The sequence below is a fragment of the Hylobates moloch genome, unplaced genomic scaffold, assembly GCF_009828535.3.
Source record: "Hylobates moloch isolate HMO894 unplaced genomic scaffold, HMol_V3 SCAFFOLD_2, whole genome shotgun sequence".
Taxonomy (NCBI): domain Eukaryota; kingdom Metazoa; phylum Chordata; class Mammalia; order Primates; family Hylobatidae; genus Hylobates; species Hylobates moloch.
The window spans coordinates 102139885-102155786 of record NW_026652277.1 but is presented as its reverse complement, the minus strand read 5'-3'; the positions used below and the strand labels follow the sequence as shown (position 1 = coordinate 102155786).

Genomic DNA, 15902 nt, shown 5'->3' with positions numbered 1-15902 from the left:
AGGATTTAAGAGCTGAGATAACAGAGGCTTCAAGTGTTCCCAGGAAATAGAAGTCCCAGGTCCTTTTTTAGATTCTGAATGTTCCTGAAAAACAGCCAAACAATCATGAATGGAGTGACAGAATACTTGTCACATACACTCCCAGATTTTTTCAGAATTTTAAATTGACATAAACCTAGGGACTTGCTACAGAGGACATAAGTGTTTAATAACTACTCATCAACTTGGCTTCAGTTGACTTTTTCTAAATCTCTAGGGCAGTTAATTGATGAGCTAAAACTCTTCATTTCCTAAATGTTAGCCAACATTAGACTGGGGACTGTCGCTATTCACTGTTGTTTCCCCAGTGCCTGGGAGAAATTCAATGCCTAGTTAGGGCTGAATGCAGTGTACAGTTACATGAAAGAAAGGATGGATGAATGAACAAGGGAACTATACAGAAATTTCCAGTGATAATTCAAAAAACAGAAACAGTTGAGCTAAAAAAATTTAACATTTATTTTAAAAACTCTTTAATTAGAAATCTTATATATTTGTTATAGAGTTAAAAATCAGACTTCTTACTCAAAAGGGTTAGTTATCTAAGTATCAAAAATATTTCACTGTTGAATTCAATGAAATAATCGTAGTAGGATCTCATTATTAAAAAGTACAAAAATATCATATTTCATGGCACAAAAATGTGCTCTTTTATAATGCTCTGCTTCTACGTGAATTAATACTATGCTCTTTCCTCCTTGCTCAAGTCTAGGAAAATGGGAATTATTGTTAGTTCATGATACTTGTACCTGGAAAAGTAAATCGCCAGCCAAAGTGATTTCCTATCCAAGCAAAAGTAAGTTTCTAATTTTCCAAGATTCCATACCATTAGCAGAGGAAATTAAGGACTTATTTCACTTAATTCAGACCTTGCTTCCATTGTTTACATGTTCTTGGTAGTAATAGCAAACAGAGATCAGGAAAAGTATTATTTTTATTTGTGTCCATCTTTATCTTTCTTAATATCAGAATGTTTATGTATAGTTACACATTTACAATTGCCACATGATAAATGCACGCCAGTTTTTCTTAGTGAAAATATGTTCTTTGGATTGCGATTGGAGAGTACTGAACCAATGAATGTTTTTCCAGTGCCACCATATAGTGTGTCATCGAACTTTATATGCTTGGCCAAGCCCCTCATTGCTCACCAGCGATATTTAGGCCTCTGGATTTCTTTACTGCAAGTACCACATATAGAAGGGATTCTAACCTGAGTCCCATGGAACCTTGAACATGGAAGAGACCCAAACATAGGCAGAGACAAATCGTGACTGGGCTCCTCATGATGGAGTTTCTCTGAAATTTGAAGTTATAAAGACCCACGAATGAACTAGAATTTATCTGTCCTCTTGGGTCTCTTAGTAGACAAGTAGATTCTAAATATTTTAAGCCTTCCTGCGAATTTTAGAGTCCTGTTTTTTTCTAGTCTCATGGTGTGGTCTAAGATGTCATTTAAAAAACTCATTGCATCCAGTGAAATTTAGAAATTTCTTTATCCTTTAGGGAAATGATAAAAGAAGTATCTCTCAATATCAGGATCACTGTCACATGAGAAGCACTGTCTAGGCTCTGAATTAATCTAATAACAAATTCCTCCTCCAAAAAGATACCAAATAACTATATGCCAAATTGAAATTATGGAATGGGTTACATAATTGTGAATCTGAAAATAGCAAATCAGGATATGAGAAACAGAAGTTAAGTGACTTGATCCAATTGCCACCCTTTATTGGCTTCCAATTCAGGCTTTAAAGTATCATATATTATAAGAAATATGAGATAAATTTATATTTATTATATGAATAATAAAGCATCACTAAATACATTTTTTATTTATTGAAGATCTCCTATATGCCAGTTACTATACTATGTCCTGCATATAAGGACAGTTTAAGGGGCCCGTAAAAGACAGAGGAAAAAACTAACCTGAAATTTCATAGATTATAACACAATTTTAATTGATGTTTTAAGAAAATGCTGGGGAAAGCACAGGGAAGGGAGGTCTAACTGTCATCATTCAGTTGAACTTGCATTGAACTCTAACATTTAATCATCTCAAAGAAGAGATTTTCTGAGCAAATATACTTAGGAAGAATACAGGTGCTGTTTAACTTATCTAAGAGAATTCACTTTCTTTAAAGACTTTCCTGTGTTAATTATTTTGTATTATCTGGCCTTGTTTCTAAACTGGACTCTAAGATCTATGAAAGGAGAAATCGTCTACAGTGGTAGACACTGAATAAGAACAAATAAGAATATTTGTAAGCTGCATATAAATAAATGGTGCTACTAAATAAAAAAGGAATTTCAAACCAATTATGCAAAATAAGTAAAATAGAACTTTTCAGAAAGGCATTGTTAGCAATTAGGTTGTCATGTTGCATGTATACAGTATATGTCAATATTTCTTTCAAAAGTTCTATCTGTTTTTTTATTAACTTAGGCTGCTATTTTGCCCAGCGAGTCAGGTTTTACAGACTGCCTAGAGTGCATCTCTATTTCATGGTAGTCAGCGTCACTGAGGAACATTTGACTTTGATAAAAGAATATAAATTACCTAGGTAACTCTTGTGCATTAAATATTATTCTGACTTCAAAAGTTTCTGTATCGCAAATACTGTGCGAAATGAGGCCTATTAAGTGCCATGCATTTGTCAATGTGTTCTTATTTCTGCAGTGGGACCAGGTACCTTGGGGAGCATTCACAGTGGGAAAGAAAAGTCTGGATGATTTTTAAAGTTGCAAAACTGTGTTCTTTGATAATTCCAGAGATACTGAGGCAGTTGGGAAAAACATGAAGCATAGGAACGAGGGGTCAAGTCAGGAAAAGTTGACATTATTTAAGTATCTGGAAAGCAAACTTTTAATGTTTATCTTTCAGGAAGTAGTTTTAAAATGCCACCTGAGAGGAAATTAATTTTAGAGATCAGTTCAGAAAGGATAAAGGAGATCATGGAGCTTACTGAGTGCAGTCATGATACTCTTATTTTGCTATCTTAGATAGCTATTTGTCTGTATATCTGAAATATGGCAAAGAATCTAAAAAAAGCTTGTTAAACCCACAGCAAAACGAAGGAAGCTCATGCTATTTATTTTTGGTACACTGTAAATCAATATGCAAAAATCACAACTAAAGTAGGAAACCCAAGTTAGTCTCTACCATTACAAACCGCTAGTGTTTTTGCTTTGCAAATCATATAATGGCATTACGACACGGTTGATTAAAATTCATCTGGCTTTCAGCCACTCAGTTTGTTCATCTCAGCTAAGTTTCTGATGCTTCTAAGGAGTATTATTCTATTTGAAGGCACCTTTCAAATATATATTTATGGGTTGCTTTGAGGCTATTTAGTCCCAAAGAATATGTTAGGTTAGATGTTTTGCTATTGCTGCAACTCACTATTATGATAGCATCCATTTTATTTACTTAATGTTTAAACACCTATCATATTTAAAAAAACTCTATCACAACTTTGAAGGGCCTATCACAGTGTAGGTGTTTTGTATATATTATTAGCAAATATCACAATTTTCCTGCAAGGTAGCTGTTGACACTACCTTCTTTTTAAAGATGAGGAAACTGTGACTCAGAAAGTTTAGTTGTTGGGAAGATACAGAATTTTTGTCTCTAAACGTCTCACCATCTATACACCTACACTTTCTCTTTTTCCTCTTTTTTCCCCCTATAAAACAAGACAATTTATTTTACTTCCCTTGAATTATACAATTAGTATTAATTATATAATAATTAGTGCTGATTCCAACAAAAATTAATTAGCCAAAAAAATGAGATTTACTGTAGTTTTAATTTTGTTAGCAAGAATGTGGTCTGCTTCAACTGAATTTGTGAAGGTGCAAATCCAAAGTGGAATGCAGAGTTCTCTGCACTGCTCTGAGCATTTTAAAATATTAATGGAAATTTGCAACTCAATGGCTCAACCATTTCAACTGTACAACATGTATTCCCACTATTTGTAATTATATAGTTTATTATTTTAAGATGCAGAGGGTAACAGAAGAGGGAGAAATATGGGTGCCCAGCATCTCTTTCACAGATGAACACGGTGCATTATGTTCCAAGAAAAAGGGTTGCTAACTTTGAGTTCACCATCATTTATCCTCTCAGAAATTTCAATCAGCTTCTGGGAAGCATTTACAACTTTTATCACCTTTTCAATTTTTTTTTTTTTTTTTTTTTTTGAGACGGAGTCTCGCTCTGTCGCCCAGGCTGGAGTGCAGTGGCGCGATCTCGGCTCACTGCAATAGTGTGACTGAAGAACTGAACCCCTGATTCGGTTTAGTTTTCATTAAATTTAAATTTAAATAACCCTATGTGGGTAGTGGCTCCAGTATCGGGCAGGGCAGCCTGAGAGTCGGGGCTGTTCTCCTGTCTTCAGTGTCTAGATGAGGGATCTCTGAGGACCCATCTCTGGAGCTGCAGTTCAGTGTAGCCAACTGCCCCGTGACACTTATATATAGCTGATTTGTGGATATGTCAGACACGGTGTGATGAGCTCAGCTTTCTGTCCTCCTCCCCACATCTGCCCCTGCCCCATTTCCCCCACTTTGTATCTTATCAAGCTAGAAACAGGTCACCACAACTCTTCATTTCCACTCACCAAGTCTTTTGTTTCCCCTACTAAATATTTTGCGAGAAGAAAGTGTGTACATTTGTATTCACATACATGTACATGCACATACACATGCACATACGCAGGGGTCCCCAACCTCTGTTAAAAACTGGACTGCAGGCCGTGCACGGTGGCTCACGCCTGTAATTCCAGAACTTTGGGAGGCCGAGGCTGGTGGATCACGAGGTCAGGAGATCGAGACCATCCTGGCTAACACGGTGAAACCCCGTCTCTACTAAAAATACAAAAAATTAGCTGGGCGTGGTGGCGGGCGCCTGTAGTCCCAGCTACTCGGGAGGCTGAGGCAGGAGAATGGCGTGAACCCAGGAGGTGGAGCTTGCAGTGAGCCGAGATTGTGCCACTGCACTCCAGCCTGGGTGACAGAGTGAGACTCCGTTTCAAAAAAAAAAAAAAAAAAAAAAAAAAAGAAGAAAAAATGTATCACTTGGGATAATCCATTTAGAGAGTAACAAAGGACTTAGCCTTTCTATGAACTCCATTCTCAAGCGTAAAATCTTACCATGCACATGGCAGGCACTCAGTAATCATTTACTGAATAAATTAATTATATTTAAATATTTTGCATCTTCCTTTCAGACCCATAGGCTTCCCTCAGATGGATTCCTTCACTTTTGAACGGTAGTTCCCAGAGTCTTACAGATGATCTGCCTTTGCATTACTGTTCTGCCTTTTTCTTGTTGAAAGATTCCTTTCTGCAATCTTAAAACCATTTTTTAACTTTTCTGTATTTTTATATTATTGTGCTTAATATCTCCAGTTTACTTTATGTATATATCTAATTTCCATATTATAACCTGGTTTCACAATTTTATCTTCTGTGCCTAAGCTTAGTTGGTTTGAATCACTGCTATATTCTAATCGTGAACTCAAGGAAGGTTAAAAAAAATTCCTGACAAACTTCAGGCTGTGACAAGAACAATATTCCAGGTAGTTTTGCATGTAATGCATAATTTTCACCAGCTTCTGTTTTCCCAGGTGAGGCCACTGTGATTTGCAATATTAGAAAGAATCCCCATAATTCAAACTCCTTGGTGGTAGTGGTGGTGTTTTCAAATTGCCTGTTCAGTTCTAGTCCCTGTCCTATACATTATAGTATTTAATAAGTTGACTCAGTCTGTACCATTTTATTTCTAATTATCATCCATTAATAACTGAAAATCATATATGTCATTAAAATTTAAACATATTTTATTCTCGACTCTGCTGTATAGTATCCTGCAGCTGTAGAATGATACAGGCCAGTGGTTCTTAATATTTTTAAATAAGTGTGTGTCTATCTTATCGCTATGGAGTTAATAACTCATTCAAATAAAAAGGAGATGAAGAAGCTAGCTAGAGAAAGGATTTTCAAAATGGAGGGTACAGAAAAAATAGTGAATGATAATTTGGCACAATGTAGAAGATTATCTGACTAAAGTCTAAAACATACTCTCATTATTGTCAAATAAAATGCTGAATCATTCAAAAGACTGTAGAATTCAGCTAGAGGCTTTTTGAAATGCACATAAGGAGTTTATAATATGAGGAATAACAGAAGGGAGAATAAAAATGGTGATATAAAGTAATATGGTATAATTCTCTTCTCAAAGAATTCCAATACTCCCTTTAACTCAGTGAAGAAGGTAGGCTTGGTGACAGAGCTTCATAGACAGAGAATAAATTTGTAGTTACCTGATTGTCTTACTCCCCCTACATTCTTCATTTTTCTACCTAAGAACAGAAATGAGCCAAAGTTATAGCAATTAGAGAAAATCAGGTTTTCAGCTCTACAAATGTTAATCTTTCTGTATGACCTACTCTAAGTGCCTGTGTTTATACCACAGTGTGCCTTTCCCTGCTTTTCCAGATTGATAAATGGTTCCCACCACTTGTGAAAATCTTAGATAGTCTTTGTCCCTGGTTACTGGGAGGTAAGCTCTAAATCCTAAAATTTCCCAAGTGATTGGAGTGTCTTTGTTATTCATGGTGAGCCCCTTCAACCACACCTTATAGTTGATACTAAGGAGATGATTCAAGATGGCAATGGTCATGCTGGGAAGACTAACCATAATATTAGAGAGTTTGGGCTTTGGCCTATGTGATATCAGCCCACCCCGAGGAGTGGAGAAGCCTGGATATTGATATGATTTAATCTATCACGTCTATACAAGGAAACCATAATAAAATGTCTGGACACTGAGACTCCTGTGAGCTTCCCTGGTTAGCAATACTTTTATCTATTATTACATAGTGACATGCCAGGAGGATAATGTGACCCAGCAGCTGTCAGAACCTTCATATTTGGGATCCTCTCAGATTTGCTCTTGCCATATGTGTCTCTCTCTTTGACTGGTTTTGATTTGTACCCTTTTGCTATGCTAAAACTATAATTGTAAGTATAGCACTTTCCTTGGTCCTTTGAGTTGTTCTAAAAAATTATTAAACTTGATAAGACAGTGGGAACCCCTGAATTTGTAGCCAGCTGGTCAGAAGTGAGAATAGCCTGGCGTCCCCCAAACTTGTGAGTGATGTATGAAGTAGAATTTTGTGGAAATTTTGTGGAAAACTGTGCCCTTAGTTTGTGAAGTTTGGCCTATCTATGGGCATCCCCTATGTCTCTTTGCTTGATCTCTCCAATCTTCTCAGAAGTGTAAATCTTAGCTCTTGGCCCATGATTGAACCTATCTGTGCCAGAAGTTCTGGATACCAAAAGCCTCTTGAGTTACTTGCCTATTACCTGCTGCTGCACTCTCCTGAGCATGAGGGAGCTTCTCCTGGGATCTTCCTGGACAGTCGCAAACTTCAGAGAGACTGATCTAACTATTTTAGCTGTTGTCTTTGTTCGTTTATTTTCTGGCATCTCTTGTTATCCATCTAACTAAAGGTTTGATAAGGTACCAGTACGGTTATGTCATTTGTTCAAACAAGAAGACACCGATTGTGAGTCATATATACATGTATATATACAGATACACATAGATACGTATATATTTGCAATGTTGGGAAGAATCCCTGTAATTCAAATTCCTTGGTGGTGGTGATAGTTGTTTAAAATGCCTCTTCTGTTTTAGTCCAGAGCATTTATCAATATTCTAGTCCAAAATACTTAGCAAATATGCCATCATTCAATAAATTATGGTGCTTGACAAATCAAGTGTAGCCCATTTATTTTAGACCAATGTATTTTGTGTTTTTTTCTTTTATCCATGCTCTCTTTTAATAAGCACAAAAATCTCCCAAATTCTGGAAATTCTGTAAAGATTCCCTAAGGTGGCATATCCCTGGATGTACTTTTTTTCTTAGCTGGCATACTTCCATGTGGGCAAAATTTTTTCCCCATGTTCATATTTTGTATTCTGTACTTTGTGCTTTATAAACAATTCATTTTTTCCTATATTCTAAATATAAATCTATATCCTGTTGAATATACTTTCTTGTACATGATCTGATCATCCCAAGAGTTCGACAATAAGTCACTCAACTCTCCCCTCCCTCTTAGCCAAAATGATTGTGCCATTAACTCAGCAGAAAAGAAAGTGATTAAAAAAATAAAAAAAACACCTTTCCTATGGCTTGTTTTATTGTTTCAACAAGAGAGTTGTTAAACGCATGTGGACTACAATTTTTTGTTGACTCTATCTGTTGGGTAAACTTTTTTAAAAAGTCAAGGTTGAGATTTAACTGTTCAACACACAATTGTTCAAAAAGGTAGTTACTTATGTTTATTACTACTTAAACTTACAGTTTTTATAAAGTGGACTTAAAATATCAGGTTCTCTAACACAATGTTTGATTACAAAATACCCAGTGTTATAAAAGGAGCCTGCATATAAGTTATGTATCACCTTCAAAAATGCAAATGACTGGCACAGTTTGGCCATTCGTCTTTTCAGTAGTCACGAGAAGAAGATACTGATAGGAAAAAATAAAAGGGCTTCAAGTACAATTTGGTCTTATTACTGTAAGAGAAATTATAAAGATAATTATCAAAAAATGGATATCACCAATTAAGATCATAGGATCCTTCGAATGTGCCCCCATGCATGTGGCTATCTAAAACTTATTCTCAACCTTAGCTTACAATAGAACCACCCATGAAGCTTTTAAATAATTCTGATGGCTATTTCTCATCTCCAAAGGTTGTGATGGATCCAGTCTGTGGTGGAAACTGAAAGTTCGTATTTTTTTCAAAGCTCAACAGGTGATCCTAAAATGTGTAATCACGGTTAATAATCTCTGAAACACTCAAAAGCAGATTTCATTCTCACCTAAAACTGTTGGATTAAGGAGTGCATTATTCAAAACAAAATCGAAACTGTAAATACTTTGAACCTAAAATAAGCAATACAGGCATTGATGTAGTTGCACACTGCTCTTTTCATGGTTTCCTGCCTAGGCAACATGCTCTGCATTTATTACCAAGGCTAATTGGATTAGATATCAATCTAATGGCAACCCCTGAAATAGCAAAAAGAGAAAGCTAATTTTAAAATTAATTTCACAAATGAATTTTAAAATACTTTAGAAGCATTAGTTTACTAGGCCTTCTTCCTTTTAATTACAAATAAAGTTTAAAAATCTATATGAAAAGTAAAGCACAGTCATATTTTCCCCATAACCTATTATGTAACAACTTTAATACAATAAATCTCAGAAAAAATAATTTGCATATATTATTTTTAAATGACTGATAAATTATTGCCAATATTAAGAAATCTCATTTACATTTGTAAGTCAATTTTCCCAAATTTATATTCTATTTACTATTAAAAATAGACAGTCTTTGTTCTTGAATTAAATGGCTGCCACAACTGCCAGTTAACTTCATTTTCCTTTGCTGTTCTCACAGATTAATCAATTCAGGCCTTACTTTCACACAGGGAAAATAATCATTCCAGCTCCTCAACACAAAATGAATACGCTTGTGTTCCACAATTGACTTGAAGTGAGGCACTCAAATGCCCTAGAATATGGCACAAAATTTCTTTCTGCTTTCATTCATTTCAAGATAGTGTATTAATATTATCCTCCTTGCTTCTACACAGCTGTCATCTAAAATGCCACTAAAGAGTGCATGCATAATTAGCTCTTTAGTTCATACATTAAATATATTTTAATAAATAGCTCTTTTCTCAGAGAAGAGAATATTGCTGTCCATTCTTAGCTATCAGTCTCAGAGAGAACTTAGTATTTCTTATGTGAAGCATTGATTAGCCAAGCTAATGTAGGCACTGTATTTAAAAGGCAGCCTTAGTGAATTATAAGCCATTCTGACTCATCTGAAACAATTATAGTGATTCTGATAAATTAATAAATATTTTTAAAATGCAGAAACTGATTTGGAATTCCTGTAAGTCAAATATTCATGCTCCAAAAACAAATTCAAGTGATCAGAAATGTAATATTTAAATGTTAATAGCAGCCAATTGAAAATTAATTAAATATTTAATAAATACCAATGCATTAAACATTAATATTTATAATAAACAAGATAATTATATGTTAATAAAATTCATTTATAATTTTAATATTTAAATGTTATATTTACATTATAATGAGCAAAATAGTTTAATATTTAATATTAAATTATCTGCAAAGATCCTGAATAATTTCACTGTGATAAAACCTAAAATAATACATTATTTTCTCAAAGTTAACATATTTATTATTTCAGTGATAAAATATAGGCCCCAAGGAGACCAATACAATTTCAGTTTTCATACACAAAACATAATGTATGAAGATTTAGAATGAAGTGTCCCACTGAAAGACTGAATTTTTATTTCTGCTGGCTTATTTCAAATCATTTCTAGAGGAAGTCTAAATGAGAAGCTCCATCTCTGAGTCTTAGGAATGCAGAACCCTGTCATTTGGGAGAGCATTCCTTCTTCCTCTCTCAGTGCCTTCACCTGCCCCCACAGTTCTTCCTGCCAATGTGAGCTGCAGAGGAAGGTGCCTGGGACAGCTGACTCTGAGACTCCTCACATAACTCTCCAAGTCTAGGGGGTTGCCAGGAAACTAAAAATTGAGGCTATTAGTTTTGTAAAAATACAGATATTCCATTGGAATTTAGTATCAGTGCCCACAATACAACCACAATGTAACACAGAGGAGTTACTGATTCAGAATGAAAGTGAATGAATAACTGGAGATATGAGATTTATATTTTGGAATAACTATTATTGATTTAAAAGATTGTGTATCATTGATTAAAGATAAGTTATAAATAGATAATAGTTAATATGTAAAGTATGGACAATTAATAAAAATAATCAATTGATATTTGACTTGTGTGGGTCCTCAAATCACTGCTCATCATCTGTGTTTACACTTTATCATCTGCCTATTTGGATATTTTATTATAAGCAACTTATCACCAACTACCTAATACCTAATATCCTACTACATAGTATCTAATACCACAATCTGAGTGCACAGAATGCATATTAATTTAATTGGACTGCAAGGTTATGGTGCTGAGCTCTTACTATGTCCTTGCTCTATTGCCTGCATAGGATATGAGAGCAAGAAGATTCTCAAAATTCAAATCTCATGACCATATGAATCTATAGCAAGTACTTTGGTTTTGCAAGCTTTGTCCTTGCTCTATTGCCTGTATAGGATATGAGAGCAAGAAGATTCTCAAAATTCAAATCTCATGACCATATGAATCTATAGCAAGTACTTTGGTTTTTGGTTGTGCAAAAAGAGGAATGAAATTTAGTTAGTAAAATAGGTAAATACAAGTTATTAGGTAAAAATCGCTGCCTAATTAATATTTTCCTTATTCTGTTCAGACAGTCAAATCCCTTTCTACATTTTCCTTATTACTTTATTATGAAGAATTTATTGACTACTTTCTATGTGCAGAACATTTCTTGTTGGTAAGTGGTAATTTGTCCCAGAATGAAATTTAGTGCTTATGGGCAGTCAGTTCTCCTAAAGTAAAATGCATCACTTCTCTCTAGACTTTGTTACAGCAGGAGAACCAGACTACAAAGAAAGTACAATATAAGACTCGGGATTATAGAGGTGAGCCCTGGCCCTCCAGACCGTAGCCCTTGCATCTCCATTAAAAGGCTTGAGAAGCAAGAGTTTGTATTTACACACTTTTTCCAATAGCATTACGTGGTATTGACATTTCAAAATGTAAATAATTCTGAAATAGAAATCTCATCTCTTATCATCAACAATCCTGCCAGATATCATCAAATTTATCCTTTCCATTGATCTCAGTGCATGTAATTCTGTGAAGCTCATGGGCATGATTTTCCTCAAATTGATGTTTCAAGTGTAAAAAATGATTGTATTTTGCAAGTAAAAGTTCGATTTTTCAAAAAATGACTACTTACAAATAATAATATGCCTTCTCATCAGACCATAAGCTTCAAGAGATTGTTCACTACATCTCCAAGACTGAGATCAATGGCTTCCATGTGTTAGCCATTAAGTAAATACTTGTTAAATGAGTAATGTTCTCTGAACTTGTATAAAATTATTACTTAAAATGGTTTAAAATCTGGTGCAATCTTTTATATGTAGTTGTAAGTTTCTCAACACTAAATAGCAGAAACCAAGAAGGGACAATGTCCACCCTGTACATCATCATATTCTGAGACCAGCGATACCTATATGCAAATTCTCAATGAATTAAAGGCCCAGTTTGTGTCTTATTCATTGATCATCCTATGTAACCAATTGTACAAGGCATGTGGCCTCATTCCTATATGATTAAGAATGTGCTTGGAACAATAGAAATATATTTATTGTTGTGTTGAACTCAAAGAATGCTGCAGGGCCAGGTGTGGATGCTCTAAAATGCTAGGCAATCTTACACCTCAGCCTGGCTGGCCCCCTGGTGTGGCTTTGGAGACAGCCTGGGATTTGGATGCTAGTGTTTTTATTACATACCATCTAATGCCTTTGACCCCTTCCTTCCAATGAGTGGAAATTATATAAGGAACAAAATTATAGCTGTACTTCCTATGGCAGCTTACCAACTGAGCCAGAACTGTGCAGACTTGTTCATCAATTATATTTCTGTGAAATAATTTCTGCAATTATGTTAATTTGTTTTGGAAAATAGTTCTATCTCCTATAACAGCAAAATATTAGGTTAATTTGATTAGTGCTAGAGAAACTTAGATTTGGGAGAGAGTAAGCCTGGTGCTCATTTTGGATTAATTATTTACTTTTTTTTCCTGAAAAATAGTATAAAAGATCTCCTTCCCCTTAAAATAGTGAAATAGCAAGTGATAGCATTTTGAGAAATCCAAATTTAGGAAGGATGATTTAGGATTTAGGAAGGAAGCTGAATGCCTTTCCTTTAAACAAACTCAGGTTTAAAGTACCACATCCTGTTCTTTTTACCAAGTCTACTGAACCCTGCTCCCACCTCCTGACAAAACAAACAAACCAACCAACCCCCAAATAATCAGACACACTTGAATTCACATTCTTGTTCTGTCACTGGCAAATTGTTGAACTGAGGCAAGGTACTTAATGCTCTGAGTCTTAGTTTCTCACCTGAAAAATGCAAATTGACAATACAAGTGTGCATCCCAAAGTCTTATCTGCTTCCCATCCTTCTCTAGAGGATTCTAATGGAGGTTAGAGTATACAAATAGATAGATGTATAATTTCTATAAGGATGACTTCTGCAATTGCTAATCCTCATTATAAAATGCTTAGTACAGAGCCATCATAGGTACTCCATGTGTGGTAGCAGCAATTAATAGTATTCCAACCACTGATGAGAATATAAGAACAGAAGCTAAGCTTCATAGTCATACTCTCACATTGACTTCATCTTTGTTGCTCGGTTTCCTCATAAAAATGGAGATAAAAATACTTAATATTTCAATTTACTTTAAAGAAATAAATACAAAATATCTGTAACTAATCAGCCCATGGTTAGCAATAATTGTGGTGGTGGCTTATTTTTCTCCTCCTATTCCTGGGCTTGGTCTTGTGTTAGTGTTTATGACTGGTCTTAAGGAAGATACTCTTCTTCCTTTCCTCTCGACATCAGGACGTGCCCTTCGCCATCCTGATGCAGCATCATATGAAGCCTCAAACACAGCAACAACCATTGTTTCCTTTTCTCTTCCCCACAGAGCGGAATAAAGTGAACATGGTATTATTTAATTTATTTATTTTTGTTAGAGACCGGGTCTCACCATGTTGCCTAGGCTGGAGTGCGGTGGCTATTTGCAGGCATGATCATTGCACAATTATGGCTTCAAACTTTTGGGCTGAGGCAATCCTCCTGTCTCAGCCTCTGGAGTACCTAGGACTACAGTCATGCACCAATGCCAAGCAGCCTTGGTATTATTTTAATAAAAATTCAAGACTATAAATATTTAAATTAGTATCATTTTTCAAGGTGGTCAGCTAGTGATGCCGTATATGTATTTTATTTTATTTTATTATTTATTTATTTATTTATTTATTTATTTTTTGAGACTGAGTCTCGCTCTGTTGCCAGGCTGGAGTGCGGTGGCACAATCTTGGCTCACTGCAACCTCCAACTCCCTGGTTCAAGCTATTCTCTTGCCTCAGCCTCCCGAGTAGCTGAGATTACAGGCATGTGCTACAATGCGCAGCTAATTTGTTTTGTATTTTTGGTAGAGATGGGGCTTCACCATGTTGGCCACGATGGTCTCACTCTCCTGATCTCGTGATCTGCCCACCTCAGCCTCCCAAAGTGCCAGGATTACAGGGGTGAGCCACCATGCCGGGCCACATATGTATTTTAAAGAATAGCAAACTGTCTCAAAAATGATGTATTGTATTGATATATCATAGAAATTCAATAGATCTTAATGGAGTATAATTATGATTAATCTTAAGTGGTATTTTAATTAAGGAATATATTTTTTAAATAAATTAATTTTATAGACTGACATCCTTATTGACTATCAATTTTTATGAGCCAAGCATCATTTGGCTATGAATTCTAGAAAAATAACTTGAGAGTTATTTTATAATAACAATTTCTGCCCTGAAAGTTTGTAAATATTTTAAATGTATGTTACTCTGATGATATTTGGACAGCAGAAAAGACACAATATTGTTGCCAAATCAATGAGTCAGACAATGAACACAGTGAAACATACAAGACGCTATTCAGAATGATCACTGTTGCTGTTGAAAATGATTTATGATTGTGATTAATTGCTTTTAAAATTTTGATCAAAATTGATCTGTCTAATTTTCTGGTACTAGCTGTGTAAGTCAAATCTCACCCTGGAATTACATGAATCAATTTAGTCTAGACTTCTGGAAAAACTAGGGGGAGAAAGATGGAAATAATTTTCGAGTTGTCAGTGACTGATGGATGCTCCGATTTCACAGTTTTAGTAAAGAAAAGGTCTTACCGTAGCTGTCATAGGCATCCTCACTTACTCCATGACCGTAGTCATAGTATTCAGGCACACTGCAACAAATTTAGACAGCAATCAATGTTACTATAACCAGGAAATTCAACCCAGAAACTCATATGGAATTTGAAGGCAAAATGTGTGCTGAGGTAATATTCCAGGAACTTCAAGGCATAAAACACAATCCTAAATAAATCTTCAGTAAGAAAAACACAGGTTATTGACAAGGAGTGCTATGATTTTTTTTAAATGCCACCTCAGTATTTCTTTCTCTCTATCCACCGATTTGATAAATCAAATTTTCCCTAAAACACAAGTATAACACTTCAAAATCTGTCAAGAAGAGAGGTATAAAAGGCCTATTTCCAAGAAAAAGTGCTAAGATGACAATCTGGTCAATCATGTATAGCTTTTAATGCTGTTATCTTAAGAAATATGCATCATGTTTTCACTTTGAAACGCTAAACTATATTTACAATCCCCTTTATCCCTTTCACATCATGTCTGTGCACTCCCCAAATATATAAGCTATTTTGTTTCACTCGATATTTTGCTAGATGCTTCCCTATTTCAATAACTGGTCAAAGGTGTTCTTCCTCCATTTCTTACTCAGAGGAAACTCTCTCTCTGTCTCACTCTGCTACGCCTTTACAATTGTCCTCACTGTTTCCTGCTGCATCCACTTCCCCCTTTAAGACATAATGCCTACTAGCATGCCAAAGTCTTACGTGTGTGTTTCTTATCCGTAAAAAGCTCTCCTTCATCCATATAACTCCTTCTAGCAGCTATCCCATTTCTTGAAAAGAAGTGACTCTACTCACTCTTTTCACTGACTCTTCTCCATAGG

The 15902-nt window shown here is 35.3% G+C and overlaps 1 protein-coding gene across 8 annotated transcripts in view; it reads right to left on the bottom strand.

The window, feature by feature from the left end:
- The window catches only part of KHDRBS2 (KH RNA binding domain containing, signal transduction associated 2), a 678514-nt gene that overhangs the window by 49940 nt on the left and 612672 nt on the right, over nucleotides 1–15902 (bottom strand). For 4 of the 8 annotated variants that reach the window (XM_058435364.1, XM_058435367.1, XM_058435365.1 and 1 more), the window contains exons 8-9: nucleotides 15053–15111; nucleotides 6366–6404 (exon numbers count right to left, since the gene is read on the bottom strand). The exons of 3 other annotated variants lie outside the window; for them this stretch is intronic. In XM_058435364.1, coding sequence (XP_058291347.1) covers nucleotides 6366–6404; nucleotides 15053–15111 — 98 coding nt within the window. The remainder of the gene's footprint in view (nucleotides 1–6365; nucleotides 6405–15052; nucleotides 15112–15902) is intronic. One more of the 8 variants, XM_058435369.1, reaches the window with a different exon arrangement.